Consider the following 26240-nt stretch of genomic DNA (forward strand, 5'->3'; position numbering starts at 1 on the left):
ATCATTCACAAGAGTAAGTAGGGTAACGTTAACCGTGTTCTCGGTTCCGTCCGTTTAGGCTCCCGTAAAATTCTTTTGGCTGTGGTTGCAGGCCGAATCAAGGAATGCAGCTAAACATTGATTACTAGAGAGGACGTCAACGTGGTATTGCGACACATGCATGGGGCAGAAATGATGTAGTATCTAAAGTAGCACCATCTGATGGTTGTTGGTAAATTGTCGATGCGCATTTATGGTGAAAATCTCATCCATCACCTAAAGCTCGGCGTAAAGCTCGTATTTGTGGCGGTGAGTGCCAAAAAGGGATTCACTCGGAACAGCACAGCCACACTCATATATCTTGACTCCTTACTTCGATCTGCGATATCCGGAATGCCTCCAAGACTAAGCAAGCGACAGCAACGGGAATTGGAAGAGCTCGAAGCGCTGGGAGGATCCTCAAAAACTGACAACTTTGAATATAGCGAAGAGGAAGAGACAGCGAAGCCTACTGTCGCTGGCTTTGCAGCAGTGCGTCGATATTTTCCGCCCCTTTGCAGCTCACTGAACTGATACACAGTTATTTGACCCTGCAGACGATGAAGATGATGGTGATGACTTGGTAGCGCCTTCAACAAAATCGAAGAAGGTTTGTTTTCGAGTCAGTACGCTGTACGTCGCTGACAATATTCGTAGTCCAAGAAGAAGAAAAAGGCTCCAGCAGCAGCTGCCGCCACCATTGATGCTCCGCCTAAAGTATCTCGTTCCAGCACACCGACGGTGAGGAATGAGAAAAAGGCGGCAAAAAAGGCCAAAGCAAAGGCTCGGAAAGCGGACAAGGATGAACTTGACGAGGTGCTTGCAGAACTCTCATTAAAGTGCGTATCCACCTGTCCGTAATTCGCGTTATCTCACAGCGAGTCAGGTACTCCAATGCACCTTCATCTTCCGGCACTGCCACTCAAGCTTCTGTGGACGCACTGGCCTCTTTGTTATCCGTGTCATTATCCCACCTCGACAGTGAAGCCGAGATGCGCAAGTTCTTTGGCTCCAAGGTCGTCCAAGCGAGTAAAGCAGATACCCCAGGAGCGACATCATCTTCTCGGAGGCAGCCTACCGCACTGCGCTCCCATCTGACCCGTCCGCAGCCAGCCTGGGCCCAAGCACGGACGCGTGAAGGCTTATCAATTCGGCCTCTTACTGATGGCGAGTTGAAGCACCAAGCAGTCGATTTCGTTCCAGGCGAGAAATGGTGGACTGTCGGATATAGTAAAAAATACAAAAGTATGACGAAGGTGTTCATACAGACCGTACAAGCTGGTGGTACGTCTACATATTCATGTGATGGGCTCTCCTCATTCTCTTCTCAGATCCTCAGGGTCTATTCGATATGTGCAGGAGTATGCCTTGGCATGCCGATACCTTATTACAGATGGCCCAAGTATTCAGACATCGTGAGGAACATTCTCAAGCCGTCGACTTTATCGACAGAGCATTGTTTGCCTACGAGCGTTCCTTCATTGGAGCGTTCACGTTCACAAGTGGTCTGAATCGCCTCGCGTTCGACTTTGTCGAGAATCGTCCCTTCTTTTTGGCTCTACATCGCCAAGCAGCGTGAGCATTGTCATGATTGCGTTTTTCTTCCTCTTTCTGACGTAGCATGATCAGGGACCTTCAGCGTCGAGGATGTCTACGCACGGCCTTTGAGTTTGCGCGACTAATGTACTCGCTTGACCCGTGGAACGATCCCCATGGGGCTCTTTATCATCTTGATTATCTTGCTTTCAAGGGTAATATGACTGGATGGCTATTGGAAATGTTCGATCTCTTCAAACAGAAGCGTCAGGAGAAGGGGGTTCGTATCAATCCAAGTATACTACCTGGATGGATGTATGCGCGAGCTTTAGCACTGAGAGTAAGCCGTGACGCCAAGGTACCCTGCTCGCTTGATATTTGTGCGTCTGTCTCTGACTATTCCTCTTTAGCAACGGGAATTGAGCGCAGAGGCATTGATTGAGGCTGTCAAATCTTTTCCCTCCGTTGTTCCTGTTCTAGCGGACAAACTCGAAGTCTCGTTGTCCGCATCTATACGTGGCCATCGTGACTTCAGAATCGAAACCGATGGAAGGTGCGTACATCAACTTTTGTTGCAGGCCAGTCTTTAATCTCAGTTCTTTTAGCTCGTTGAAAGAACCGGTTGCAATTCTTCACCTGTTGTCTCACCTGTATGTTCAGCGGTCATTGCCAGTATGGAAAGATCATGCCGAGTGGTTCAACGAGACCGTAACCACGTATTTTTCCAAGACGCCCCTCCCATCTTCTCTTCCCATTACAAACGAGCGCAAGATATTCTCAGAACTGTTCAGCCACACGAACCTGCAGTATACAGCTTATAGGCATGTTATGGTGCTAGAATACCGCAACCTGTTCAGGTACATTCCCAGGGAGATCCTCGCCCGGAAGTCTTTGGACTGTGATCCCCTGCCTCCCCCAACAGCTGTAACAAACTACGACGAGGCATTCTTTGAAGGCGTTGACATCAATATGCACGAACCTCTGACTAGACGCCGACGTCAAGCACAGGAGAGAAGACTAGCACAAATCGTTCCCGACGCGAATACTAGAGCACAAATAGAGGTACGTATTACATTCCTGTCCATATTCTACAAAATATTCATGCCATGGACTACTCCAGGCTCTAATGGCTGCACCTCAAGTCGCCGCGATGTTTCCCGGTGGTGTCGTGCAGTTCCTGCAGGCATTCCAGGATCTCCCTCAGGATCTACTAGATAACCTTCAGGACATCATGGTCCAGAATGAAGCAGGTATGGGGATGCCTGGGGGAATGCCCGGGGAGATTGAAGTCGAATGGGCAGATCAGGAACCTGAACCCGAACCTGAACCGGCAGTAGCTGAAAGTGACAACGATGAGGATGAAGATGAAGATAGCGAGGAAGATATTGCTCCGATGACTGGGGTGAGCAATAATGTGTTCCATCTCTGTTCTATCCTGATTGTATTGTCCGTCCTATGCAGCCCTTCCGGATGTTCAGCAATTGGGTAGGAAGTTTCTGGGGTAGAAATAACGCGGCGGAAGCGTCAGAGTCGGACTCCGACGAGGAGCAGCGAAGGCAAGCCGAAGCAGACATAGATTAACATGAGATGTTCCCCTCTAAATATAAATGTATCCCTCTTTTCGTGATGGTCATCAATGAGCGTTACCGTGATGTTACACCATTGGCGTGTGAGTAGTCTGCCAATGTATCTGCATAGCTACCGTCGACGAAAGAGTCCTCTTGCTCTTCCTCGATGGCGTCTCCCCGGACACTATCGAGCATGCCGTTGAGTCCGACCTCGACTACAGCAAGACAGCGACTGAGATCTTCAATGGTCCTGGCTAACTCTGCACGCGTCTGGTCCGCTCCAACCAAGGCGGAATAATCAAGAGGCCGTAGAGACGGCAAGATGGGCGAAGACAGAGATGTCGGGAGATTGACTAAATGCGACTCCGACCGAGAGTGTCTCGAAGTAGGGGGTTCTGGCCGCATATCCAAAGGCGGCGGAGAACTGGTTCGAGGGAGACCCAGTATGAACGACGACGAAGTGGCGGCATCTTTGAAGGTTGAGTTCTGGGCTGAGAATGGGTAGGGGGTGTACGTGGTCGAAGGGTTGAGATGGCTAGGCGTCGGTGAGAAATTTCGCGTAGATGTACCTGCTGCTGATGGTGAAGGGGGAAGCAGGTCGGACAGACCAAGTTGGTGTTCGGAAGTGAGAGAAGGGATCTACCGGGTAAATCATAAGCGTAGTTTTGTGCACAGGAAGAGTGAATAACAAACCTTCAAGACATCCTTCAGCCCTGGTGTGCCCAAACCGTTTGTTCTATAGGACCCACTTGAATCGCTGCCGCTGCGATCGCGACGCCCCGCAAAAGGTTTGACGGGAGGCATTAGAGGCGGAGATGGGCTTTGTGGAGGAGGAGGCGTTGCCTTATACACGGCTGTCTCTGGAAGTGCGGTCGCAGACCGAGTTCGGGTTATCGGTGGAGAAGATCGAGGGCTAGAAGAGGATGGTGCATGCCGTACGTTCCCTGATATGTCTAGAGAATAAGTCGACTGATGGGATGACTGAGAGGGACTCAGATTCCTCCTCAGGGGCGTATCTTTGCGTGCCCTCTGTGGTTGTAAGGGTAACGTGGATTGTATAACAGATAATGCAGAATTTGATGAGGAAGGGGGGAATTGGAACGCAGTGGGGGATGCCAGGTCAACCTGGCGTCGGCCCCTTTGAGGCTCGCTGTCTGTCAGCATGGGAGAGCGTTTTAGAGGTGTATGGGTTCTTGTTGTAAGTGTCGAACTCGGGGCATCGGATGTTGGGGCAGCATTGGGTGTCGTTGAGAGTTCAATAGGCTTGGTATCTTGGGAAAGAGGGGGTATCTCAATATCAGCAAGTCCCCGCGTAGACCGAATGTCGCGATATGATTGGGCAGACCGGGCAGACGACGCAGAGTTCTGCGCTGCTTCTACGGCTCTGTCGATGTCGATGGTTAAAGGCGTATTCAGCTCTTGGGAAGGTATAATCTCCCCTCGTGACGGGAATGGAACTGGCGGCTGCGACCGTTCATCATCAGAACCCGATATGCTGGATAACCCAGACCTTGAACGAGCTGACTTGGGGAATACGAAATTTCGTGCGGTCTCAGCGACGTCGTGAGTGAGACCTTGGATGAAGCCCCCAAGGGGCGAGATAGGCGCCTTTATGGTGCGGTCATGACTAGGTGTTGATTTCGGTGCAGGTGGGCTGGGAGTATCTCGTTGGGGTAGAGATAATTGGTGACTAAAGGAATCTGGGGCCGATTCATCTTCGAATAGACCGCGAAGGGAAGAAGGAAGTGTAGGGCGCACGGCAGGTGGTGGAGGAGGCGGCATTTCTTCATCAACAGCATCAAGTGAAATAAAGTCGTCTTCAATTGTGGCGAATGGGCGCCCGCGAACGGTATCGAATTCCCAAGGTCGCTCGTCGTCACTGTTCTCGTCAAGTCTACATAGAATGTTAGTGGTGATGCCTATGTGAATACTTGACGCAACGTACTCGTCGATTTCCCAAGCTAGAGGTCCTGCGAGACTCGCCCTTGGTCCAGCTTGGTGTAGACGACGAACCGCTTCTTGTAGAATGGAATTGGGAACCTTCGCATTGGATTTCATCCACTTCGCTTTGTACAGTTCGTCCGCCGATGAACGCTGCTCGGTTCGTAAGATCAGAACTGAACAGAAAGAAACATGGGTTACACACCTCGCTGGGCAGCTCTCGGAGACACATTGCCATGAAGTCCCTCATGTCCTTTCCAGCTTCACTATCCTGCAGTCGAGGGGGTTTCATCTTCGAAATAGTATCGACAATTGCTTCTGCACTTGCAAGGTTGGAGTGGGGAGGGGAACCCTTCGCCATCTCGTATATCATAATACCCAGGCTCCATATGTCGATTTTTGCGTCGTATGCCGGGTTCGTATGCAGTACCTCTGGCGCCATGAAGTGAAGCGTCCCCGTCATCGTGTTCCGTTTGCTCGACGTTGTTGCCAGCAGCGCCGACACACCGAAATCGCATATCATGACCTTGCACGTCGCGCTGACGAGAACGTTGGCGGCCTTGAGGTCCCTGTGAATGACAGGAACCTTGTGGAGGTAGCTCAACCCAATGAGCACCTCGCGGACGATGACCGCCATGAATTTTTCTTCCAAACAGCCACCCCGCGATGCTTTCATCAGGGAAAGCACGCTGCCTCCGTCGGCGTACTCCATTGCGATCCACACCCTAGGTCCGTCCATGTAGCAGCCGAAATACTTGGTAATGTTAGGAGCATCTCGCAGCTGCGAGAGCAATGCCACCTCGCGTTGGATGTCACCGACGTCATCGTCGGCAGTGTCGAGGTCGATGATTTTGAGAGCGACGACGTTCCCGGTAGGTATATGAATGCCCTTAGAGACAGAACCGTAGGCTCCTCTGCCGATGGTCTCGAGACGCTTGTAGAGGGTGAGGACAGACGGCTGCGACATCCGCGCACATGGACGTTCGAAGCAAAGTCGCGCTCGCCCTGTGACTCGACTTTGAGCCTTGCTTCTGCACCACCACCATGGACCTCGACGTCTCAATATCGCCGCTCGTCACTCGCGAATTTACTGCCGTCGTCCTCGCTGGCTTTGGTGCCGAGTACGTACAACATTCTGATAGTATTTTTCCAGTATTTAGTCCGTTGCAGGCTAATACCTCTGACGAGCGACTACGGCGATGAACCATGTCCAAAGGCTCTTCTACCGGTCGTGAATAGTCCCATGATAGACTATGTTTTTGCTTGGCTGGAGCTCTCAGGCATCAAGGGTGCGTCGCTTGCACCGTTGACCGCCTTCAGGGCTGATTTTCCATTATGGTAGACGTTGTGCTCATTTGCCCGACGGTCCATCGGCATGCAATCTCCAACCATATTCACTCGGAAACCAACGTGTCGTTACGCATTGACTTGCAGACGTACGATGAGATCATGGACGCCAGTGTCGGGACCTGCTCTTTGTTGCGGCACTTTGCCCACCGCATACAGTCAGATTTTGTCGTCTTGCCTTGCGATTTCCTACCTCCACCCTCTCTTTCCCTTACCACCATCTTGAACAAATTTAGATCTGACCGAATATCTGACGGCGCCATCGCAACCACATGTTGGTTTGCATCGAATGAGACGGAGAAAGCAAGTGAGCCGGATGACTGGAGTCCTGCTTTTCCTCCAGTTGCCATAGTGTGGGATGATAAAAGCGGCACTTTGCTTCATGTCGACACTGCAGATGACAGGGAGTTGAACGGTGAAGAACTGGAGCTTAGGATGTCTCTTCTTACCTTGTAAGTACTACGCGTTCTCGTTGCTGCTACTTGACAACTCTTTACTCAGATATCCACGAACCAAGGTGTCAACAAAATACCGTGACTCACACATTTATGTCTGCCGGCGCACTGTCCTAGACCTGCTACAAGAAAAACCACACATTGACTCATTTCGAGAAGAATTTATTCCTTGGCTATGCAAAGTACCATACAAACGATCACGAAGGGAAAAGTACAGTCATGTACTCAATCCCATCACCAATGCCCCCACCCAGAGCACAGCGCTCCTTCATTCCACTCTGTACGACGAGCCACCAATTCCATCCTCAAATTCCAAGGACTCTGCCAGCGACGAGGGTAGCGGATCGCCTACTACATCCAGTTTACGTGTGGGCATCATCTTTCATCGCGACAAAGAGCCTGCTGCTCGGCTTAACACTCTTCATGCCTACTTTGAGATGAACCGCCGCCTCATCACTCCCAGTGTTCCCACAGACAGGTCGCTCATTGACCAGAAAGCACAGATATCCGCGGACAGTATGGTCGGACCATCGACAAAGATAGGCGAGCGAACATCGGTGAAAAAGTCTGTGATTGGGAGTCATTGTGTCATCGGCAAGATGGCCAAAATTGTTGGATGTGTGCTCTTGGACCACTGTGTTATTGCAGATGGGGCCAGGTTAGACGGATGTATCCTCGGAAAGAATACAAAAGTTGGCGCCAAGGCTGAGCTTTCACGGTGTGTTACGCAAGCCGGGTATGAGGTCAACGCTGGAGGTAGGTTCCTCGTCATCCTTGTGCTGATCTTTGTTGACACTTTGCTTCTTCGCTTCCAGAATCGGTGAAGAACGAGAGACTTGAAATATTGGACTGGACAGGAGCCCTTGACGAACAAGAGGATTCGGAAGAGACGGAATCTGAGAGTGAAGACGAGTAATCTTAAATCTTCAAGGTATCTGCTGTTTGTGGTAATTGATATACTTACACCGGAATAGTTACCAGAGTCATCAACTGATTAACGGTGTGAAATTTACCCGAAAGTTGAGATAAATGTTCCCTATTACTAATATTGTAGAGAAGTAAATCAACCGACAACTCTCCTGACCTTCGTCATCGTTGTGGTGGTTGTCATAATGACAATATTTCCTTCAGTGCCTTCACCAAAGTCCACCACCGTATTCGCTGTCGGTTGAGCCGGTGATGATAATGGAACTCCTTCACGTTCACGGAGGTACCACAGCTGCGAGGAATCAGCGTTTTAACGCTGTTTTGAAAGGAAGACCTGCTGAAATGCTGAGTGCAAAGCTTGGCTGCTCGTTAAGGTGACGTACGGGAGGGAGACCGCCGGCGTTGATGTCCATGCTAAACACAAATTCGCTATTAGGCCATCTGATTCTATCGATCGCAGGAATCAAGATTTGTTGTACGACAGAGGAATGGATCCAAACCTGTATAGTCCATTGTCTGCATCATATAGCTTTACGTCCCAGCTGACGGGAAACGACGAAGCCACAATGTGTGGTCGACGCTCATTCAGAGCTTTGAAATCGATGGACAAGTATGTTCCGTTATAGACACTCCGAATGGAGTACCCCGCACCCAACGTCGCAAATTCCCACTAACAATTAGATGGTAAACTCGTAAGGGATGGCTCTGTCATACCCGTTGATTATCGCCATCGTGACCAGAGAATCCTGTGGGCTGCGGTGAGATAATCGCACAAGCAAGATGAATGCATGCTGGTACCAATGATAGTTCTCAAGTCCTGTCCTGAGAGATCGACATGGGTATTGCCTTTTTCCAGGTTAGGATCTGCGAGTTGAATCCCATATATACCAGGCTTCAGATCGTCCATGATTGCTGTAACGAAGGAGGCGTAGCTGTCTGAGCGTGTTAGAGGTAGGACGGAAGACATAAGGTTCACGATCTTGATGTGTGATAGTGGGAACATAAAGACATAATTCGAGCATCCATCGATATCGGGGATAAGAATGAGTTGCTACGTGATATCACAGTATCCATCAGCTCAAATATAAGTGGCTAATCGAGCATCTTTCACATATGAGGGCATTTGACATGTTTGGCGGGAGTGAAGTTGCTAAGGAATATAGTCGCTGAACTAGACTCTTCGCCTCCCCCCCCTTCACTGAGCTCCAAGGAACATCCTCGTATCGCATATTGGAGGTGAGACCTAAATATATATCTCGCTTCTCGCTTCTTGGGTTCAGATAATTATCCATTCAGCCTGGTGGTGGACATCAGGTAAAGTGAGCAATATGAAAAGGGAAAGAGTTGCGCTCTCCACTACATAAGATAAGTCGAGGATAACTCTGAAGAAATAACCGCATGGATATTCGAGACCTCGATTGAATACGTTAGCAAAAGGTTTTGGGGAGGCCACAAGAGGCGATCGGCAGTACGGCCCGATTCTAACGTTCATGTCTTTATTTGGAAATTACCTTTTTTTTTGTTTTCCCTCTCTCATCTCACGAGCGTAAAGATGCTGAGCGCTGTCGCCGCTCGTAAAGCAGCGCAAGCTGCAAAGAAAAAGCCAGAGCCAACTCCTCCCGTGGTTCTGGAAGAATCAGCACCGGTCCTAGTAGAACCACCCCGTCCACAGTCTGTCTCGAAACGGAAACCATCGTCGCAGAATGCCCCTACCTCCCGAAAGAAGAAGAAGAAAAATCATGACAGGCGACCAGAGCCTTCACGGTACTTTGAGGAGCCTGACCCGTTCCAGATGCAAGAGAACATCATTTCCATTGATTCAGATATGTCCAATGAAGGGGATATCGAACAGCCTGAGCGTGTCTTGCGGGGATGGTCTCCTAGTGCACCACTAAACGATTCTTCTGAGGAAGAGGATGAAGGGCCGCCGCCGGTGCCAATTTCTCAGCCGCAGCCACCACCACCGCCTGTTACTCCGGAGGAAAACGATACGCTGTCGACATTCCACCCCATACGCGACCAAAACCACCTTTACTTTGACCCCCGACGAGCTGTGCTCCTTTGGACTGGGTGAAGCCGCGGCTGTTCTCATTGCTCTTAGCAAGTCCGACACAATTTGTTTCTTGGGGGCATACAAATTATATGTTCTCCACGGGTCAATCACGATTTGTGGTACAACTCTTCATTCATCAGTTCGCGCGCACCATGTGTTCGCCCCACGTTCTTCCCCTCTACCTGTTATCGCAGTAGAACATGAGAGTGTAGGGGGACCATCAAAAACGGCGTCTCTCGCCGCACGTTTCCAACTTTTACTGGGGACTGCTGATGCTTTAATCATCATTCAAGAGCTGCAGACAAACGTTTCTGGCCTTGAAGTTGTATGCAAAACGTTTGATGGAGTGTTCGGTCCTTACCGGCGAAGGGATGAGGATGTATTTGATTTCCGTATACCAGGTGTCCATTTGGTGAGTATTAACATCTTTCTTCAGTAACGTACAACTCATGTAACTGGCTAGGTCAGTCGGAGAACTAAGCACTATGAACCGTTTTACCTGCCACCGTCGTGGTCTTCTGCCCTATCCTCGGCTTCTTCAGTAGAGGCGGATGCTTCCGAAATGTACGTTGTGGAAGGACCAAAGAAGACGGGCAAAAGTACTTTTGCTAGGACCTTAGTGAACCAGCTTTTGACTAGGTGATTAGATAAGTTACTTCATCATTCACAACGCTGACGGAAATACCTCAGATACCAACGGGTCGCGTATTTAGAATGTGACATAGGTCAATCCGAATTTACTCCTGGAGGTATGGTTGCCCTAAACATAATAGAGTCCCCGATTTTTGGTAAGACAACGAACCACTGCATTCACGTATTTATACTCATTGCAAAGTTGTAGGCCCGCCGTTCACTCATCCAACACTTCCTATTCACGCCCATTATATTGGCGCAACAACACCCAAGTCGTACCCGTCCCATTATTTATCGGCCATTCAGTCTCTAGTCCAGATCTATCGTCTCGATATCCAAATACCTACTGACATGGGTATTGAAGGCGACGATGACCGCGCCTGCGATCGTATCCCGCTCGTTGTCAATACAATGGGTTGGACGAAAGGTCTAGGTGCAGATCTCCTCCAAAAGATTCATGCCATGGTCGAGCCCACGCAGATATTCGAGTTTGAGGCCCCGATAACTGATAATGCCTGGTCTACTCGAACTCGAACTCCAGCACATCGTCTGATCAAACCCATACCCTCATCGAACCTGTACTCCGCCGTAGACACGCGGACGCTATCGATAATGTCCTACTTTCACGCCGTGTTTCCCTCAGCTATAAACCCCGATTCCTTCCGTCAGATCACCGCCACGACGTGGAACACCTCCCTCCCCCTGTGTGCTAAGCGGCCGTACGAGGTGGATATCTCTGCTGCTGTGGATCAAGTCATTCTCACTGGGGCGGGTGCGGAGGACGTTCGGTCTTCGGAGATACAGTGCGTACTTAACGGTGCATTGGTGGGGCTCGTGAGTTGTGAGCCGGGGAGCGTGGAGGTACTTCCTGGTGGTATACCGTATACCCAGGGCGCCCTCCCTCCTGCTCCGCAATCATCATCGTGCTACGGGGTCGCTCTTATTCGATCATTATCGCCTACTGTACTGCATGTGCTGACACCTACCCCTCCACCTTCCCTACATAAGACTCGGGTACTTGTAAAAGGCGAGATGGAGCTTCCGATTTGGGGTTTCTTGGACTTTCGGACTGATAATGATGAGGTTGCGGGTGTGGAGAAGAGTAAGGTGCCAGTTCTTGCAGTGGGGGAAGAGAGAGGGGCTCGGTGCTGAGAAGAGGAGAGTTAGAAGGAACTTGATGAGGAAAGGACAGATGTGAGGTACGAAGTTCGTTTATTACGATGATACGATCGCTAACTATCAATGTAATGTAGATATAGAACTATCTTTTATGGAGTACATATCTGTTCATTGGCTTTTGTTTACAAAGACGATGGCCAAGTCAGTGCCCTTCCTCTCGATCCACAACTTCCACATTGTCCTGTATTCCGAGCTCCAACGTTTGTAGGTGCCAAACACTTCTTCATCAGATAACAACCGCGAAATTCGATGCATCTCTCGACGATCAAGGCTACTGAAGTATTTCTTGAGCGTTCTGGCTTGACTAAGCGTAGGGTGATTCTAAGTTATCGAGTCAGAGATAACCAGGAGTGCAGACTCGATGCGACGTACTGGACTTTCGGGAAAAACCATTCGATGCCACTTGCAGAATGCTTTTGACGGAAGATAGTATTCCGTTGCTTCGGTTTCCTTTTCATGAGATGCCATTACTGGGGGGGGCGGGTGCATACGATGTTATGACAGGGAATGACCAGTTTTTCATGGCACCAGATGTCTGCAGGTACAAATGCGATCGTATTGCTGATTCCCAGTACTGCCTGCTCCTCCCCCTCATTCGCATACGTTCTATGTGATCTTTTGCGCAGAATAGATCCTAGTGTGGCTCTCCATATATTCCACAATATAGCCCAAATTTTGGATATGAAATTCCTGATAGCAAGGTCTAGGAAGTTCCCAGGACCAAATTGAAAGCAAGTGGCGAGAGAATGAAAGATAAAGAGACGCATTCTTGGTGCTCTGGAAGCGAGAAAGAGGAAAGGGCATTCTTATGCTAATATAAGTACTTGAAAAACGCGGGTGGCAACCTCGCGGTCTTTGTTCTGCAGGGACAGCACAGCCACCGGAAACGTCCGGTGTTGATATTAGGGTTAAGGTTACGGTCAACCGATCTTGCCTTTTGCCCTCATCATCTGCTTTTTTTTCTTTGCAGTGCACAGCTGAAGTTTCTTCTGTATGTCTCAAGATGAATATGCTGGTGACAAGACCCAACCGAGCGAAGAGATTATCGCGGCTCTGAACAGTCCAGTCAAGACCGAGCCGTCGTCACAGAGCCTGCCACCGTTGTCCGAATTCGATTCCTTGCGTGCCCAATTAGCGGAGAAACCACACAGTCCTGCTCTCTGGAAGAGACTTGTTGAGATTGCTGAGCAAAGTGGAGAAACGGAGAAGATAAAAATCGCTTTCGATTCGTTGCTAAAGCAATATCCAAACACAGTGCGTGAATTACCATTGTCGAGTTTGCACACCTTTTTCTTATTTTTCGCAGTCTGCGGCCCAAATTTCGTACATTAGCCACTACCTTGACAATCCCAAGACTTTTGGCGAAGCTGAGGCGCTGTTCACGACTTTCTTGAAGCATTCTCCTTCCGTGGACCTATTTCGATTTTATCTAACCTATGTCAGGCGAGTCATTTCATCGTGGCATCACCTATGTACTGTCTAACATTGCCGACAGACGCGTACATTCTGATCCCACCAAACGAGATCCCGCCAAACGAGAAGTCGTCAGGAAGGCGTACGAATTTGCATTGAATCCGCCCCATGGCGTCGGCCAGGACAAGGACGCAGGTGATATCTGGCACGATTATATCCAGTTTTTGAGTGAGAGCGAGGTAGGTTCTTATCGCCGTCATCTGTGGCAACGGCTGAAACCTGGCAGGCTACGGCGACAACTACCTGGGATCAACAGCAAAACATGGATGCGCTACGCAAGGTCTATCACCGTGCTGTTCAAATACCACTCGACAACGTAGAGAAGCTTTGGCAAGACTTGGAAGCATTCGAAATGAAACTGAACAAGATCACTGCAAAGAAGTTCATGGCCGACCTTTCACCGGCACATATGCAAGCGCGAACAGTGTATCGGCAGTTGAATAACTATGTATCGACCTTGTACCCTCCTTCAACTGGCCGGCCAGAACTCTTTTTGCCCTCATTGCCCTCGTTCGATCCCGCAGAACGCTCTACAGTCGGCAAGTGGAAAGCGTACTTGAAATGGGAAGAAAGCAATCCTCTTGAAATCGAAGACAAGGACAAGGCTCTATTGATCCTACGCGTACAGACTGTGTATCGGAAGGCAGTCATTAGAATGCGATACTTTCCTGAAATTTGGTTTGTGACGATCGAGCTGTGTACGTGCGTCGGCGTTTGACTTGGGATTTGGGTAGGTACATGGCATATACGTGGACCAAGAGCATCGGCAAGAATGAAGAAGCAATATCCATTCTCAAGAACGGGCGCGAAGCGAATCCACTGAGGTTATCTATCTCGTCGTCCGCTCTCATCAAACACGTGCTCACCGTTGCTATAGCTTTCTCCTCACGTTTGCCTACGCAGAAGCACTCGAAGCCAACAAAAAATATGATGAAGTCAAGGCTACCTTTGATACCTTCCTCGCGAACTTGAGAACGGATCTTGAAGCAGTTGAGCAGCAAGTCAAATCCGCCAATTCATCCTTCAGTAGCGCCAACGGAGATATTCCTGGTGTACAGCCTCCGGCCAACGAAACAGGAAGTCAATCAAATAATTATTCCTTCAATAGCCAGTCGTCTGATGAGACGCCTCCAAAATCGAGTGAACTTGCCGAGAAGCGGGCAGAGTACGGCTTAGTGTATATTTGTTACATGCGGTTTTCGCGACGTTCGGAAGGTGTGCATAAGTCTCGGCTTGTGTTTTCGGCGGCGAGGAAGGATCGCTGGATACCTTGGGAAGTATACGAAGCAGCAGGTGAGACTACTGTTGTAATTGCTTTCTCATTACTAAGGCCGTTCTGTAGCGCTTATGGAGTATCATTGCACCAATGACAAGAGTATCGCGAGTCGGATCTTTGAAAAAGGTCTCAGCACCTTTGGCACCGAGATTGAGTTCGTCATACGTTATCTGGCGTTTCTTATCTCGATAAATGATGAGAACAGTAAGTGGCCGTCCTTCTACGGTATGTCATATTAACTCGTGATAGACGCACGAGCATTGTTTGAGCGCGTCATTGGTACTTTCCCTCCTGAAAAGGCCCGACCGCTCTGGGAACGCTGGGCTCGATATGAGTACCAGTACGCTGACCTCGAAGCTGCACTTAAACTTGAGAAAAGGATGGCTGACGTTTATCCCAACGGTACGTCGTCCGTTGATAATGTCATACCTTTCTGACTCTCTGTAGATCCTCCACTGAAGAGGTTTGCCCAACGGCACGTCTACCTGGGCGTCGATGCTATCGCTGCCCGAGACCTAGGAGTGGCTATAGCTAAAAAGAGCACGTCGGCTCTGGGCCGAACCGATACGATTCAGAGTCTGCTCGCTCCGCCTCCCACTCCAGTGACAAGTGGCACCAAGAGACCACCATCGCCCGAGCACCGAAAATCTCGCGATGATAGAGGCAGCGACTATGGTCCTTCGCACAAGCGCGCTCGTCCGAATTCACCGCCATTACGGTCAGAAAGAGATCGATGGGAAAGTTCTCGAGATGGTCCTTCGTCCTCAAGAGGACGACGATATAGCCCGGCGCCGCCTTCGAGCAAAGATCGCGATCGTCCGCCTCTGCCACCACCACGAAGGCAAGACAAAGAAAAGGACAAAGAGGAAGATAAACCAGTCACTCTTCCCCCAGTAATATCGTACTTCCTAGGCTCACTTCCCTCTGCTTCCGAGTTTGATGGACCAGTTTTCCGTACTGAGGACTTGATGAATCTTTTCCGTAACGCTGTTATTCCAAGCTCGAGTTCGTCTAGGGCAAGATCTCCGCCTCCGCCGCCTGTCCCTCCTCGAGGAGGTAAACTTAGTTCATGATGCCAACTATGTATGAAATGCTGACGAAGATTTCTAGGAGGTCGTCCGCCACCAGATTATAGCCCATACCAAGGACCGGGTGGAGGATCGAGAGGAGGAAGAAGGTACTAATAATGATCGTAATCAATCACCACTTTGATATGCTTGCGAGTAAAAAAATTTATACCTGTTACATGATATACATACATAAAATACAAGATATCGCTTCTGATAGATACTCCCAGAAAAGTCTAAGGATACCCTTCTACCTCAGGCCCCTCAAACCGATGTCTCTCTCTTAATAAACTCTGCCCTCTCCTGCTCAGGTGTAGGCAAGAGGGCATGCCCTGTCCTCAGTTTGACGTCTAGAAGCCAGTTGTCTGATAGCTGACTCTGAGCGGGGAGAGGTCGAGGAGTGAATATCATCTTTCGGGGGATGGTTCGATCGCCAATAAGTCCGTTGGCGGCGCTGATGACGGCACGGTATTTGGAGGTCGTCACATCGCCAGAAATCCCAACCCCCCATGCACCTTCGCCGTCTGGTCCACGCAGCTCGAGGAATGTCGCTGCTTTGGAGTCGTTGTCGGTGTCGATCGTCTGTGCAGCGTACTCACCCGTAGTGAGTTCCAAGTCGAGGTACGCGTGCATGGCGTTCAGGACTGCCTGGACGGTATTGCTGCCGTCGCCCTGAATAGTACGCAAAGTACCGTCGATGACGATGTGGCCTTCGAACCTAAAGTGGGACTCGTCGTCTGCAGCGGAAGATAAGGTGAAGAGGTTATCGGAATAGTCTGATACAGGCGAGGACGGCTCCTTGGACGATGGCGATAATGGCAAGAGACGGTAGGACTGAAGGTGAAGTCGATTAATAGGTCGATGATGGATAGAGTATGTTCGTTTGAAGGCGTCTGTAATCAGGGTAGCCGTCATTTCTTTCCCAGTGCGTTCACTTTCCTTCTGGACGACACCGTAAAACGATACTTGCATCCGACGAGGTAGGTCGAGCTGCAACTTCTGTTTGATAACGTAGGCAGTTCCGGCTTTTCCACTCTGGCTGCTGACCCTGATAAGGTTCTCGTAGCCATACCCGATGTCCTTAGGATCTAGGGGGATATACGGCATAGCCCAGAACTTGATACCCGTCCCAGTACGATCGACCTCTGTCCATCGCTTCGCTTGAAAGTCAAGACCTTTTTTAATGGCGTCTTGGTGCGTCCCAGCGAAAGCGGAGAATACGAGGTTCCCGGCGTAGGGGTAACGAACGGGGACAGCCATCTCGTTGCAACGACAGACAGTCTCGACGATTTTTGGGAGGTTAGAGAAGTCGAGGCGAGGAGCGATGCCTTGAGAGTAGAGGTTCAAAGCGAGGGAGATTAAGTCTACGTTTCCGGTACGCTCGCCATTCCCAAGAAGGCAGCCTTCAACGCGGGTGCCCCCGGCGAGAAGACCTAGTTCTGTTGCAGCAACAGCGGTTCCTGGATTGAAGAAGGTTAGGAATTTTAGCTGGACCGGTCTAATAGCCTACCTCTATCATTATGAGGATGGATGCTGAGAATAACGCTGTCTCGTTGATTGATGTGGTTGGAAAAGTACTCGACCTGGTAAAACGGATCAGCGAGTCGTCAGAGAAGACCAAAATATAGCGCCTCTTACCATATCGGCGTAATGATTGCTTGGTGCGCACTCGACTGTAGCGGCCAAGTTAAAAATAACCTTATCTTCCGGGCTAGCTTTCCCCCATTCCTCCAGAACTCTATTGCCGAGTTCAATGGTAAATTCGGGTTCGGTCTGGGAAAACGTCTCGAAACAATAATTCAGCGTGAACCGTGTGCCTAATCAATGAGAATGTTAGATGGCTAGTCAACACTTTATATCATATATATCTACGTACCAGAACGAGCGGTCTCCTCTTCAGTCAACCGTCTGACCAAACGAACAGCGTTTAAGGTTAACTCGATTGTCTGTTCTTTGGTGTTCCTGAATACGACTTCGCGGAAGACGGGAGACACTGCATTGTAGAGGTGAATGATCGCATGCTTTGCGCCAGATAAGGATGAGATAGACTTCATTATCAGATCCGAGCGAGCGGGAGTGATGATCTGCAAGGAACCGGGAGTTACGGTGAGGCCATATCCAGAGAAACAAAACCTACTTGAATAGCAACGTCGTTCGGGATTTCGGCATTTTCGATAAGAGATCTGACGAATTGATACTCTAGGTCTGCAGCAGATGGGTATGCGACTTCGATCTCTTTGAAGCCTATATCGACCAGCAATCTAGCGAACAGAAGTCAAGCAAGTTGATACTACGGGAAAGAGAAAAACTGACCGGAAGAGTTCGAGTTTCGTCTTATTGGTCATAGGATTGACCAATGCTTGGTTCCCGTCACGTAAATCTGTTGAGAGCCATGTTGGAGAGATGGTGGTTCTTCTGGTTGGCCATTGGCGAGCATAATCGGGGGGAAATTTGACCGCAAGATACGGTAAGTATTTCTCGGCAGGATTGGGCCTGGCCAAAGAAGTCAGTGGGAAGCATGGAGTACTAGTTACTATGTGAACGTACAACATAGGCATTGGAAACGGGCTTTACAATGAGGAGTAGAAAAACGGAAAGCAAGCTGAGGATACGCGTCCCCTCTGAATACGAGGATTAAATAGTTTAACAGCAATCGATAGTACGAAAATGGTTTTGTCTTGGCTTGGGAGTACGTATCTGCTGGTATTGGCCAATGCAGTTTCTGAGCTCCATCTTCATGCGAAAAAGTCAACTCTCTGTTGTCAATAAGGCTATGCAGTGCAAACAATTCCCGTCTGCAATGGACTATTGCAGATGGTACCCCTTGGCGCATTGAGTTCGGATGTTATGCAGATGTGCTCCATGCCTGAAACTCGTGGGATCTGAGCTGGGATTGAATGGACATTTCTCAGCGAAGGGCGTTCTCACCTTCGTTTTGGACAAATCTGGGTACGTTATCAGAGCTGATGCCAAGACCGAAGTCGCCGATGAGCAGCAGATCTCAGAGTTATTTCTAAACCCAGGAGAATACACATTTATGGTCATTCTTGGCTTTGACAAAAGAAACCGAGGCGCCTGTATTTTTGTCTGTGATTCTAATTGAAGGACCGGCTATAAATATTCCTGTTAGCGTAATTACGTCGGGACGCAGTTCGCATTAAACTGCCGGAAAATTCACTTTGAAAAAGATCGAGCTGGAACGACAACACACCTTCAATTGTAGTAACACAGAAAAGTAAAAGTTAAGCGTCATTAGAAGGGCAGAATTGACGTCAACCACTTCTTTTCGCAGTCTCGGACGCAATGACTGTTTAATGTATTAAGCTGAGACCGTACTTCCTAAATCGATGAAGGGTGCTAGGGATGGTGGGATATTCACTGACGATGACGATAAGAAGTGGAACGAATTACATGTGGAATGCGACGGTGTCGGAATAACGCAGGAATAGGCTGCAAAGACGATGCTGGATTGGGTGACGATAAAGTATCGATTGAATTCATTGGAAGCATTCCGATAAGAAGGGTTCTCTCGGGTCGCTGGTTCAGGTCTAATCGAACCATGAAAAAAGTTCTGTTAAAGGTAAGCAAGAAAATACGAGGGAAAGTACCCAGTTAGTAGTAGCTGGGGGGAATTTCCATATGTACATATCAAATCCAAGATGCAGCCAGACATTGCGGTTTATCTGCAGCTTGCGGTGTTAGTCTTGTTAGAGTGTCAGGACAAGGCATCTAAAAAGGTGGCCACTGCCGTAAAAGGTTTGCAATATTTCCCACGCTGCCAGAACGACGCGATCATGTTGACTTCGCCCATTGCGTCGGAAAGGTTGTGGGAAAGACGTTTCTTCTTATGTCCTGCTCACTAGGAAATTTTTTTAGCCGAGGAATAACCGGTGAGGAATCCGGAAAGTACAACGCTAAATTTCACATGGATATTGATGCTTTTGGGAGCCGTCAGCTGAATTTAACTTCTTTCCACAGAGATGCTAGCTAAACTGAAGTTTATTTCTCATAACCGGTGCTCTGGGTCATCCAAGGATGACATTGGGCAATGGCTTGGCTCCCTCTACAAGGAAAATTGGGGCAAAGTGTACTATGCAGGCTACTTAATAGTCTCCTTTGCTTCGGCTATTGCTCACGCTTAAAGCCTCTGGAATTATCAGCGTTTCTACGTGCACCTTGTTTCATACGAAGTCACCCATCTGCACTTTACTGTGGATACACATGTCGCTGTCTGAAGTCCGCGGTACTTTGCTTCTCCTTAAATCTATCGGATTGTCCTTGTATAACGAATCCTTTGACCTCGTACTAGAATCCGATTCTCACTCAAGTTTGACGGCATCGCCGTCGGTTGTTGCTACTTGTCAGTATCCGGAAAATACAAGTACCAAGGAACTGGAATGGGATGGACCCAATGATCCAGGCAATCCTCGTAACTGGAGCAACCGAAGACGTTGGACCGTTACATTGGTTGTCAGTCTTTTTACGTTCATAAGGCATGTATTCCCACGTCCAACGCGGCGGTAACGCTAACGCTAACGAACTCTGTCGTATAAAAGCCCAGTGGCTTCATCTATATCATCCCCTGCATTGCCTATTATCTCTGATGCGCTCGATATCCCTCACGACTCGATTTTGCAAAATATGTCACTCTCCATTTTTGTCCTAGCATATGCACTTGGAGTAAGACCCACTCCCTTTTGATACTATTACACAGCATTAAAGCTTGGCAAGCCTTTAATATGGGGACCGATGTCCGAATTATGTGGTCGTCTCATAGTTCTACAGGTATCTAATATCTGGTTCCTAGGTGTTTTTCCCTTTAATTGCATTTTGTTGCCTTGGCTGACGAGTTGATTCGCTACCTGCAGTGTTCAATACCATGTGCTCTATCGCCAAGACACCTACACAAATGTTAATTTTCAGATTCCTCGCCGGTTTCGGTGGTGCTGCTCCCCAGTCCGTCGGTGGTGGTGTTGTGGGTGATCTTTGGTCCCCAGAGGAGAGGGGAATGGCGATGAGTCTTTACTCCCTTGCTCCATTAGTCGGACCTTCCACCGGCCCTTTAGTTGGTGGATGGATAGCCTCACGGGTCCGGTGGGAGTGGGTCTTTTGGAGCGTCAGCATCGCTGACGCTATTCTACAAATCGCGGGCTTCGTGAGTAGTTTTCTTTTCATGAATGTTAACTCACTCACCATCTTCATAATAAGATCTTCCTAGAAGAGACCTATGTTCCAGAGCTGCAGAAGCGCAGGGCTCGCGCTCTCAGGAAGTCGACCGGCAATGTCATGATTCGTTCGCGGTTCGAGCAGCCTAACCGACATTGGACGAGTGTTATGACCCAAGGAATGATTAAGCCGCTCAAGTTTCTGGCCACGGAACCTATTGTACAGGTCTTTGCCCTGTATATGGCTGTCCTATATGGCGTGTTGTATCTCAGTCTCTCGTGTCGGTGCTCCTCTTGTCTTTTTTGAATATTACCTTTTGACCATTCAAACAGCTTTCGTCAAGGTATACACTGATCAATATTACGAAAACACAGGAATTGCGGGGTTGCACTACCTCGCAATCGCCTTGGGATCCACGGGTGAGATCATTCAGTTCTTTTATAGACTCCGGATTGATCTGATGTCACCAGTCGGAGGACAAGTTGGTGCACGCGTCTTGAATAAGATTTACGCGCGACTGAAAGTCAAAAATGGCGGGATTGGCACCCCTGAAATGAGGTAGCGTCCCGGTCTCATGACGAATCTCGTGAAAAGTTTGAGGTTGATCCATCATTCAGATTACCACTTTTGATGGTTTCTGCGACGACACTTCCGATTGGATTGTTGATATACGGGTGGACCGCCAACGCACGTATCTTTTGGATTCTTCCTGGTATGGTTTTCCCTTGCAGTACTTAGAGTTCAACTGAGGCTCGCTGATAGACATAGGCGTATTTATATATTCTATCGGGATCGGTGCGCTTCTTGCAATGTATCAGCGAGCCACTAAGTCAACACAATGCATTAGGCGGCAACTGGACGTGCATACAGACCTATCTTGTGAGTAGTGAAAATACTTTGAGGGACAAAAACTTACATTGCTTTCGCAGGTGGATAACTATGCACTCCACGCTGCCAGTGCGATCTCAGGAGTCTCGTCGTTCAGAGCCTTCGCTGGGTTTGGATTTCCTCTCTTCGCTGACAAAATGTACGAGAAACTTGGTGACGGTATGTAACTTTCCCGGCCGAACCAATGAACGTCAGTCTCATATTCTCTAGGCTGGGGTAACTCCATCCTGGCTTTGATTTGCTTGGTCATTGGCTGCCCGGCGCCTTTTATATTCTATAGATATGGTTCCCAGTTACGAGCGCAGAGCAAGGCAACTTCCGTCGAACAATGATATCCTTTACTCACCAACCTGTATTATGTTTTCCCCTAATTTACCACGGCGGGCTTCCGTTCCGCCTTTCTCTCACAGTCTTCTCTCACACCGGCTACACTGAGTACTCCGGAAAAACTAGAGAGATACGGTTTTTTTTCGAGCCAGCTGGGGTGAGAAAGCGAGCTAACATATCTTATCCCCACCACACTGAGAACCGTGAACGACAGCTACACGATGAAATCCCTGGGTTCTTCCTTAGTGTAATGTTAGAATGTGAATTTTTTGTGTCAGAAATTCAGGGCTCAACATGATCTAAATTGTTTCTTTTGTAACGCATGATGATAAAGTAACTTTTACATTGATTACACCTAAATTCTTGAATATAAAGAGAGGATGCGAAGGATAAACGATCAAGGTGTACACTAGCGTTGTCATCTAACCAAAAAAAAAAAAAAAGCGGGCCCAAGGGGCGTGCTCGTAAAGCCGGGTCTATGGCAGGCGGTTTTCAGATGGTTGACAAGTTGCTATAGGGTCGTCGGGGGAGTACAGTCGCGACCAGGGGAAAGAAAACATGACTACAATATACTGGCCATCAGAGAATGTGAACGATGAAATTTATATTACAAAGATATCAGCTGGTAAAATGTAATTTCGTTAAGTAGAGTGTGCGTCCGGAGAAGCGCTTGGTGTACCATGATGGCTGTCATCTGTCTCAAGGTCAGGAACTTGAAACTTGACCTGCAACTTCTGGATACAATCAGCGGCCCTGTCATACCAAGTATCGGGAGGGAAAGGCAGGGATGACGACCAACGCAGCAACCCTTTGACGCAGACTTTCCACTCTGAATCATAACGTTTGAAAACAAAGCTCGGATAGAGGTAGAACAAGATCGTCCTGATCAGATTTTTGGCAGGAGAATACTGTCATACAAACGGGAAGAAGATTCTCTGGGGTATGAATATACCTCAGTTGTTCTTCTCGCTCCTCGTCATCCAGAAATTCTTTTAACGTTATAATGGTAGAAAGATATCGAGTGAGGGCGTTGTACCACATAGAACCATCATACTGTTCGCAGCAGAGCTGATGGATTTTTGAGAGGACATCCTCCTGCCTGAACGCTTGATAGAAATGGACTGAGCGATATAGTGGGGACAGCCAAGTGGACAATATCAGATTGCTTCCATGAAGAGACGTTGTAGCATGATCATTAGGAGGTGGTTGTCGTGAGATGAAGAGCAGCCCCCGGATGGCATTCCTGGCAAACGTGATGCTGGGGATGAAAGAATGTTCCCATTCAATGCCGCTAGCATCCTCGGTAGAGGCGGCGTGTCCCGAAATGGCATTACTAGGTGCCCCGAAGGATGCGTTGAGCCTGGCGAACACGTTGAACAAGTCCACACACAAATCATATCCCAGTTGTAAAGACTCTATCTCGGAGAACAAAGCCGACTCCGTGAACGCGATCAGTGTATCTCGTACTATCTCGTACCATTTTCATCTCTCTGACGTTTTCCCGAGAATTCAGCTGGCATACTGGGATCTTGGAATATCGCGCGGCATATTGGGAGAGGCATCTCATGTACGCACTGCGAAAGTCAGACGTGCTGTTCCAAACTTTCAGAGTGAGTTCACGGGGTCGATTTGGCGGAATAGTTTCTAATTTATAGTAAACATGATCAAAGATGAAGAGGCGTAGGAGGAGACAAAGCGGTAGGGAAAACCTCCACAGGGCTTCTTCCCCTTTAGATATCAAGTGCGCACTGAAGGATACCCATAACCAGTCGAACATTGCCGACGCCATTTCAGCATCAACAATGGATATTTCGGTGGTATAAAGAAACTTTGGAAGGACCGTGTCATGACTGAAACATTGATTATTGAGCAATATGGTTAGAATGTTCTCGGCTGGCGTAAGGGGCGTCATTGTCTCCCAGAAATGAGAGTGGCATGCCTTGCGTAAGAGGCCAGTCCAGATCGAAGGCGGAAGCTCCAAGGATGAACCTAACAAGCATCTATTTAGAAACGTTGACGCCTCCTCAATGTCTCTTGATACACAGAGGGAGGTAGCGGCAAGCTGCAGGTAGGAGGTCTGAAGTGAGCTGAGTTGGTTGAATGTGGCTATGGGAGGACCGTACTGCCCATCATCAAGGGGTATTGGAAGCGGGGAATACTCATTCAAGAATCTGAAAAGATCCTGATTGATGTTCTTCAACTGCAATGCCGAGCGCAGAAGTATTTCAAGCTTGCGCTCCCGACCAGGTGCAACCTTCTTACTACCTGACCGTGGATGCAGGGTATTGATTTCCGTTTCCAGGTCTTTGGAGATCTTGTCCAAGTCAAAGCGCCCTTCGGAACTTGGTCGAGGATAGCCTGCTCTGTAACCACCGATGGATTGGATGGCAATTTGTTTCATTGCAGGGTTGGAAGAGATTGTATATAGCCAATTTATACAATCGGCGTCAAGATCGTCTGCTGCATCCATCACAGCCTCGCGTTCTGCATCCTTCAAGGAAAAATAAGGTCGCTTCGTCTCTGAATTGTCATCCGCGGACCCCCATCCCTTGAGCCATGGAACGACTAGCCACATCCTCACGCGCCACCACCAGACGTGAAGGGGAGAAAAGATACCATAACTGCACCTGAACCAACAATAAGATAACCGGTGCTTCACGCCAGACCAATAAGGTCGCGTTAGATGGTATATGAAGTGGCTGTAGGTGCTGAACGGTGTTTGTACGGACACTGAGGGAACACTACCGGAAGCCAATTGGCACACAGATACACGACATACACTACAGCGGCGAAAGTCCCCAATGCGTACGTGATGGCAAGTTTCAGTGAATGCAGAAACAGGATGATGCCAACGACGAAGATGGCCAGTGATAGATGAAGCATTACGGGAAGCAAACCGATGATGGTTGGGACTTGCCACTGTTGGAGGCCGATATAACGAAACTGCCTCACGCGCGCGCGCTCCTTGGCGGTTCCGGAAGTCACAGAAGTGTAATGGTGCAACCATTGCTTTGCCAACACAGCTATGAGAGCGGTGGTGAGACTGAGTAGCAAGCTAATGTACCATAAGGTGTTGATCCAGACATCGAGATTGTCTGGGACGAATGTATTGGTAACAGAGGATGGTACGCTATCTGGGGACGACCCGTTGGCTGACGCGCGCTGGACGGCAATGAGTTCCGCGAGGAGGGTGGTGGTGAGCTGGGTGTAATCAGGCTGGAGGTTCTCGGATGTCTGAACAACAAAGGTTGTAACGACAGCAGAAAAGAGACCGGCCTATCAAGGATTAGGCAAGGATGTGGTACAGAATTGAGCGAAGACTCACAAAAACAAGGAGAACATCAATCGCATCCCGATATTCTTCTACACTTTTGACGTCAGAAGCAAGTGCTTCGCTGTTATATGCCCTGTAGAATCGAGCATTGGGTCCAAGTTCTTCTCCTATCTTATCGAGAGGGTATCTTGTGGTTTCATCCAGAGGATCTTCAAATACGTCTGCGCCTTCGTTAAAATGGACCTGAACCAACAGAACGTTCCGCTGCCACGTACCTTGCCCGGGTTGGTTGCGAACTTTCTTAAAGCCAAATATCCTCCTAAACTGTGGTTTGGACCTGTCAATGTACACCGGAACAAACTTTGGTACAGAGGCGTCTCCAACGTCCACTTCCTGCAGTGATCCCGCTTCAGCAGTTTCAACTTCGGTTCGATGGAGTACTTCAGGTGGTAAAACGGCAATAGTAGGAGCGACCATGATGAGGATGGCGAAAGAAGTGGACGGACTGTCTATAACTGCAATGAGCACCTCGCCATGCGGTAAACAGGTGAAAGCCGTACTGTAAAAATGCGCCAGGATACGGGGCATTTAGGCTTGCTCCACTCAGTCTCCGCGCCTCTGTTTTCTCTCCACTTGTACTACTGTATCCCAGGAGAAATACATATTCCTGTACAATTCGGAGATTCCTGAGAACTTTGCTGTATCAGACCTTCCGAGCATAGTGTGATCAGATTTTTAGAGCCTGCATAGGAGTAGCCTGGCAAGCCGCTTTATCATATACACATGCACTCGTATCTATATATAAAGCCTGGTACCCAGGGCGTGGGAGTGCTAGCCAATGCTTTTGTTCACCATCGGTTTGCTCAGAATTGTGAGATTCTGGTTAACTGTCTCGAGGATGTGCTGTCTGTAAAATTCGATCGGAGCTTGAAAATGGCCAATATTGGGTGGGCAGTTGTACCCGTCTCAGGCTGGCGTGGTTCGAGTAAGTCGAGTCGTCGTACTTATATTAACAGCCTGGTAAAGGCTATAGCATGGTAGAAGAGGGAAGGAGTGGTCGCTCGTCGGTGGAACCTGCGTGAATCTGCCTGGCGGACATGATCAATATTTCC

The 26240-nt window shown here is 48.8% G+C and overlaps 10 protein-coding genes across 10 annotated transcripts; 5 read left to right on the forward strand and 5 right to left on the reverse strand.

Moving 5' to 3' along the window:
- Positions 1–372: 372 nt before the first annotated feature.
- On the forward strand, positions 373–3135 carry EV420DRAFT_1644468 (transcriptional repressor TCF25-domain-containing protein; the record flags this gene model as incomplete). The annotated part of the gene is made up of 10 exons (XM_060477654.1): positions 373–510; positions 560–628; positions 676–857; positions 905–1302; positions 1350–1593; positions 1648–1912; positions 1965–2107; positions 2160–2616; positions 2675–2956; positions 3016–3135. 10 exons carry the CDS (start codon positions 373–375, stop codon positions 3133–3135), a joined length of 2298 nt encoding a protein of 765 aa, XP_060329198.1.
- EV420DRAFT_556576 (Pkinase-domain-containing protein) lies at positions 2985–6057 on the reverse strand. The gene is made up of 4 exons (XM_060482561.1): positions 5269–6057; positions 5068–5216; positions 3816–5016; positions 2985–3761 (listed from the first exon to the last, which is right to left on the reverse strand). Exons 1-4 carry the CDS (start codon positions 6028–6030, stop codon positions 3198–3200), a joined length of 2676 nt encoding a protein of 891 aa, XP_060329199.1. The 5' UTR covers positions 6031–6057; the 3' UTR covers positions 2985–3197.
- Positions 6058–6085: 28 nt separating this feature from the next.
- EV420DRAFT_1552760 (UDP-3-O-glucosamine N-acyltransferase) lies at positions 6086–7861 on the forward strand. Its single transcript, XM_060473516.1, has 6 exons — positions 6086–6184; positions 6234–6352; positions 6406–6862; positions 6912–7621; positions 7681–7796; positions 7840–7861. The coding sequence occupies exons 1-5, from the start codon at positions 6108–6110 to the stop codon at positions 7779–7781; spliced, it is 1464 nt and encodes a 487-aa protein (XP_060329200.1). The 5' UTR covers positions 6086–6107; the 3' UTR covers positions 7782–7796; positions 7840–7861.
- EV420DRAFT_1552763 (uncharacterized protein) lies at positions 7862–8986 on the reverse strand. The gene is made up of 3 exons (XM_060473517.1): positions 8591–8986; positions 8507–8538; positions 7862–8462 (listed from the first exon to the last, which is right to left on the reverse strand). The coding sequence occupies exons 1-3, from the start codon at positions 8793–8795 to the stop codon at positions 8256–8258; spliced, it is 444 nt and encodes a 147-aa protein (XP_060329201.1). The 5' UTR covers positions 8796–8986; the 3' UTR covers positions 7862–8255.
- Positions 8987–9344: 358 nt separating this feature from the next.
- EV420DRAFT_1644472 (uncharacterized protein) lies at positions 9345–11630 on the forward strand (the record flags this gene model as incomplete). The annotated part of the gene is made up of 5 exons (XM_060477655.1): positions 9345–9862; positions 9894–10257; positions 10309–10484; positions 10536–10633; positions 10687–11630. 5 exons carry the CDS (start codon positions 9345–9347, stop codon positions 11628–11630), a joined length of 2100 nt encoding a protein of 699 aa, XP_060329202.1.
- A 135-nt stretch (positions 11631–11765) lies between these two features.
- Positions 11766–12125, reverse strand: EV420DRAFT_1644473 (uncharacterized protein; the record flags this gene model as incomplete). The annotated part of the gene is made up of 2 exons (XM_060477656.1): positions 11766–11978; positions 12030–12125. The coding sequence occupies 2 exons, from the start codon at positions 12123–12125 to the stop codon at positions 11766–11768; spliced, it is 309 nt and encodes a 102-aa protein (XP_060329203.1).
- A 393-nt stretch (positions 12126–12518) lies between these two features.
- On the forward strand, positions 12519–15678 carry EV420DRAFT_1552766 (uncharacterized protein). The gene is made up of 10 exons (XM_060473518.1): positions 12519–12911; positions 12964–13100; positions 13153–13309; positions 13357–13808; positions 13865–13954; positions 14008–14423; positions 14473–14610; positions 14656–14808; positions 14854–15462; positions 15517–15678. The coding sequence occupies exons 1-10, from the start codon at positions 12651–12653 to the stop codon at positions 15588–15590; spliced, it is 2487 nt and encodes an 828-aa protein (XP_060329204.1). The 5' UTR covers positions 12519–12650; the 3' UTR covers positions 15591–15678.
- On the reverse strand, positions 15609–18339 carry EV420DRAFT_556724 (2-isopropylmalate synthase). Its single transcript, XM_060482562.1, has 7 exons — positions 18021–18339; positions 17787–17966; positions 17611–17734; positions 17350–17557; positions 17112–17290; positions 16984–17056; positions 15609–16933 (listed from the first exon to the last, which is right to left on the reverse strand). Exons 1-7 carry the CDS (start codon positions 18029–18031, stop codon positions 15738–15740), a joined length of 1971 nt encoding a protein of 656 aa, XP_060329205.1. The 5' UTR covers positions 18032–18339; the 3' UTR covers positions 15609–15737.
- Positions 18340–19250: 911 nt separating this feature from the next.
- EV420DRAFT_1552776 (MFS general substrate transporter) lies at positions 19251–21936 on the forward strand. Its single transcript, XM_060473519.1, has 14 exons — positions 19251–19296; positions 19350–19716; positions 19783–19966; positions 20030–20153; positions 20205–20280; positions 20342–20628; positions 20682–20919; positions 20972–21058; positions 21110–21197; positions 21257–21351; positions 21402–21434; positions 21487–21518; positions 21569–21686; positions 21738–21936. Exons 2-14 carry the CDS (start codon positions 19695–19697, stop codon positions 21857–21859), a joined length of 1506 nt encoding a protein of 501 aa, XP_060329206.1. The 5' UTR covers positions 19251–19296; positions 19350–19694; the 3' UTR covers positions 21860–21936.
- Positions 21937–24677: 2741 nt separating this feature from the next.
- EV420DRAFT_1692404 (uncharacterized protein) lies at positions 24678–25821 on the reverse strand (the record flags this gene model as incomplete). Its single annotated transcript, XM_060479364.1, has 4 exons — positions 25689–25821; positions 25404–25637; positions 25180–25349; positions 24678–25130 (listed from the first exon to the last, which is right to left on the reverse strand). Coding segments are annotated over exons 1-4 (885 nt in total), but the record flags the coding sequence as incomplete, so codon positions are not given.
- Between the last annotated feature and the right edge of the window lie 419 nt (positions 25822–26240).

The sequence above is a fragment of the Desarmillaria tabescens genome, assembly GCF_030435595.1.
Source record: "Desarmillaria tabescens strain CCBAS 213 chromosome Unknown EV420scaffold_24, whole genome shotgun sequence".
NCBI lineage: Eukaryota > Fungi > Basidiomycota > Agaricomycetes > Agaricales > Physalacriaceae > Desarmillaria > Desarmillaria tabescens.